At 39.0% G+C, this 3,980-nt stretch overlaps 1 protein-coding gene across 1 annotated transcript; it reads left to right on the top strand.

Moving 5' to 3' along the window:
* Positions 1 to 1,848: 1,848 nt before the first annotated feature.
* Positions 1,849 to 3,740, top strand: LOC127131280 (uncharacterized). Its single transcript, XM_051060209.1, has 4 exons — positions 1,849 to 2,389; positions 2,494 to 2,943; positions 2,989 to 3,473; positions 3,585 to 3,740. The coding sequence occupies exons 1-4, from the start codon at positions 1,849 to 1,851 to the stop codon at positions 3,738 to 3,740; spliced, it is 1,632 nt and encodes a 543-aa protein (XP_050916166.1).
* Positions 3,741 to 3,980: the final 240 nt, after the last annotated feature.

Below are 3,980 nucleotides of genomic sequence, written 5' to 3'. Positions count from 1 at the left end.
CATCTTATAGATATCATTATAGGAGATCTAAATAAAGGAGTTACCACTAGATCAAGGAAAGTGATCTCACATGCCTGTTTTGTGTCAAAGATTGAGCCTAAGAATGTTAAAGAAGCTTTAACTGATGAATTATGGATCAATGCCATGCAGGAAGAGTTAGGCCAATTCAAGAGAAATGAAGTATGGGATTTGGTTCCAAGACCCGAAGGAATAAATGTTATTGGAACAAAGTGGGTATACAAGAATAAATCTGATGATAAAGGTGTGGTTACTAGGAATAAAGCAAGATTAGTAGCTCAAGGATACACTCAAGTTGAAGGAGTTAACTTTGATGAAACATTTGCACCTGTAGCTCGCCTGGAGTCCATTAGATTATTGCTAGGAGTGACATGTATTCTGAAGTTTAAACTGTTCCAAATGGATATGAAAAGTGTCTTCTTAAATGGCTACTTGAATGAGGAAGTATATGTTGAACAACCAAAGGGATTCACATATCCAAATCTTCCAAAGCATGTGTATAAGTTGAGGAAAGCTCTTTATGGGTTGAAACAAGCTCTGAGAGCTTGGTATGAGAGACTCACAGTGTTTCTCATTGACAATGGATACAGAAAGGGAGGCATTGATAAGACTTTATTTGTCAAAGATGAAGGAGGAAAGCTCATGATTGCTCAGATCTATGTGGATGATATTGTGTTTGGTGGGATGTCAAGTAAGATGATTCAACATTTTGTTAAACAAATGCAGTCTGAATTTGAAATGAGTCTTGTTGGAGAACTAACCTATTTTCTTGGCCTACAAGTTAAGCAGATGGAAGATTCTATCTTTCTATCTCAAAGTAAATATGCCAAGAATATTGTTAAGAAGTTTGGCATGGAGAATGCAAGCCACAAGAGGACACCTGCTCCTACTCATCTGAAGTTGTCTAAAGATGAAAATGGTGTCAGTGTGGATCAAAGTCTCTACAGAAGCATGATAGGGAGTCTGCTATATCTTACAGCAAGCAAACCTGACATTACTTTTGCTGCAGGTGTATGTGCTAGATATCAAGCTGAACCAAAGGTGAGCCATATAAACCAAGTGAAAAGAATCCTGAAATATGCCAATGACACTTGTGACTATGGGATGCTATACACTCATGGATCTGAATCTGTGTTGTCTGGCTATTGTGAAGCTGATTGGGCTGGAAATGCTGACGATAGGAAAAGCACATCAGGAGGATGTTTCTTCTTGGGGAACAATTTAATATCATGGTTTAGTAAGAAGCAAAATTGTGTTTCTCTGTCTACTGCTGAAGTTGAATACATAGTAGCTGGAAGTAGTTGTTCTCAACTGGTGTGGATGAAACAAATGCTGACTGAATACAATGTCACACAAAATGTCATGACATTGTACTGTGACAAACTGAGTGCTATAAACATCTCAAAGAACCCTATTCAGCACAACAGGACTAAACATATTGATATCCATCACCATTTTATTAGAGAACTTGTGGAGGATAAGACTGTAGTCTTAGAGCATGTTGCCATTGAGATGCAGTTAGCTGATATTTTTACAAAGGTCTTGGATGCAAATCAATTTGAATTCCTGAGAGGGAAATTAGGGATTTGCATTTATGAAAATTTGTAGCAATTAATATGGAGTGGAAAAAGTAATCAAATTATTGTCTATTTTCAGAAAATAAAGCCCCCCCATTATGGTAAATCATCACCTTGTTTTGGAAATACCATCTATTCCATCTTCACACGCTACCCCCATAACCTCATTACCTACTCCAACTCTTCCATATTCCTTTTCCTTCTCCACAAACCTCTGCTAGGGCAACCTTACCTTTTCCAAAAAAACTCCGAGATGTCACAACATCAAGATACATCCGCTTCTAAAATTACTAAGTCTACCCCAAAAGTTAGTGTTCCTCCCATGGGCGTCCCTGATGATGAGATTCTGGATGTTGCTCCTCTCTCTGTTATTCCCGGTGCAGACATTGATTTGAACCAACCCATCTCCATTGATGCATCCACTTCTTCATGTTCCAATCAAGGTAATACCTATAGTATTCCTTCTGGTTCAACTCCTATCACTAAGAATAAGGAAGGAACACACTATACTGATCGTGTTATAAGATACCTAGTTACTAGAATTCTTAATGAAGGCCACTCTATGAAGGGGGTGTCTACTCCCCTTGCTCAAATGTGTCCCTCTCCTGAGGTTGAACAACCTAGTTGTAAGGGTGATGATCCCTTCAGTTCTGAAAAGGACTTGGCTGCTGAAGGGTTGTCCTCTTTAGGGCAAACCGTGTCTGAAAAAGGGAAATCTGTGGCCTCTAACACTGCTAATGCTTCCCACTCTAAGAAGCATAATGATGCAAATGTTGTGATTGATCTAGAGGATGGTAGCTCTGATGATCAAGAGGAAAGCTTGATTCATCATATAAAGCCAAGTGTGGCTAAACGCATGAAGATCGCAAAGGAAAATTTGTGGCTGAACTTATGTTAGCTAGAAAAGCTAAGAAGACTGATGGTATTGGTCCCTCCAAACCACGGAGCAAGGTTGAAGTAAAGAAGAGGAAGGTCAGAGATGATTCTGAGTATGAAGAGGATGTTGAGGAAGATGTCCCTGACATCTCACCTGCAAAGAAAACTACTGTTAGGAAGTCTCCTGTTAAAGTACCTACTGTTCATTTGGATAACATCTCCTTCCATCTTGAGGATGGAGCTGCTAAGTGGAAATTTGTGCTTCATAAAAGGGTAGCTGTGGAAAGGGAATTGGGAAAAGATGTTGCTGATGTCAAGGAGGTCATGGACATGATAAAAGCTGTTGGGCTTTTGAAGATTGTTGTTGGGTTTTCTCAATGCTACGAAGGTTTAGTCAAGGAATTTATTGTTAACATTCCTGAGGATATTTCTGATAAGAACAACAAGGAGTTCTGCAAGGTGTATGTGAGGGGTAAGTGTATAACATTCTCTCCTACTATTATTAATAATTTTCTAGGCAAAAACAATGAGGGTGCAGGAGAATTAAAAGTTACAGACAATCAGGTATGTAGTGAGATTACAGCTAGGCAGATGAAAGTTTGGCCTGTTAAAAAGCATTTTCCTGCTGGGAAGTTGATTGTCAAGTATGCTATCCTGCATAAAATAGGAGCTGCTAACTGGGTCCCTACCAACCATATCTCCACCATTGCTAATACTCTTGTGAGGTTTATTTTTGCTGTTGGGACAAAAGTGAAATTTGACTTTGGTAGATTTATGTTTGATCAAATCATCAAGCATGCAACTACTAATGCAGTTAAGCTTCCAATTGCTTTTCCCTCTATGATTTGTGGAATTACCTTGAATCAACATCCTGGTATTCTGTGCTCAAATGATTTACCTAGTAGGAGAAAACCAACTCTGTCTGTGCACTACAAACTCTTTGAAGGCAGTCTTGTCGAGGATATTGTCATGACATCTGCCATGAAGAGGCCAGTCTCAAAAGTTGGAGCAATTACTGAGCTTAAGGAGACATGAAAAGAGCTAGGTGAATGGATTAGGGTTGCCATAGCTAGAAAACAGTCTTTGGAAGCCTTGATTGCAAGCTTGGAGCAGGCTGAGGGTGAAAATGTTGAACATGCTAATGTCAGCCATGAAGAAGAAGCTGAAGCCCACACCTCTAATGAGAGGTCTGCTAACAATGATGTTGCAAGTGGCAATTCTGCTTCTAGTGCTGATGAAGAGGCTGCAAACTCAAGCTCTACTGATTAGCTCTTGTTTTTATGGTTTTCTTGGCTTTTTGTTGTTGTTTTGGTGGATTTCTTTGTTTTTTTTGGTTTGTTTCTCAGAATTCTTACAGCTGTGTCTGTAATTGATGATGTAACTCTTTAACTTCTGGTATTTCTGTTAATGACAAGATATACATTTATTTTGTCTCTTTGGTCTTTTGGCTAAAAAGGGGGAGAAGTAGCTGTAGTTGTAGTTGCTCTGTTTGTCTAATATAAGGGGAGA

The sequence above is a fragment of the Lathyrus oleraceus genome, chromosome 3, assembly GCF_024323335.1.
Source record: "Lathyrus oleraceus cultivar Zhongwan6 chromosome 3, CAAS_Psat_ZW6_1.0, whole genome shotgun sequence".
Lineage (NCBI taxonomy): Eukaryota > Viridiplantae > Streptophyta > Magnoliopsida > Fabales > Fabaceae > Lathyrus > Lathyrus oleraceus.
The sequence above is the reverse complement of the archived record's forward strand: the minus strand, read 5'-3'. Positions and strand labels throughout refer to the sequence as shown.

What these genes read in the sequence shown, in the direction of transcription:
- LOC127131280 (XM_051060209.1), top strand. Translation starts at nt 1,849, where the DNA reads ATGTCACAACATCAAGATACATCCGCTTCTAAAATTACTAAGTCTACC. An exon ending in TGTGATTGATCTAGAGGATG is followed by an intron (nt 2,390 to 2,493) that starts GTAGCTCTGATG and finishes AACTTATGTTAG; the next exon opens with CTAGAAAAGCTAAGAAGACT. An exon ending in TGAAGAGGCCAGTCTCAAAA is followed by an intron (nt 3,474 to 3,584) that starts GTTGGAGCAATT and finishes AGCTTGGAGCAG; the next exon opens with GCTGAGGGTGAAAATGTTGA.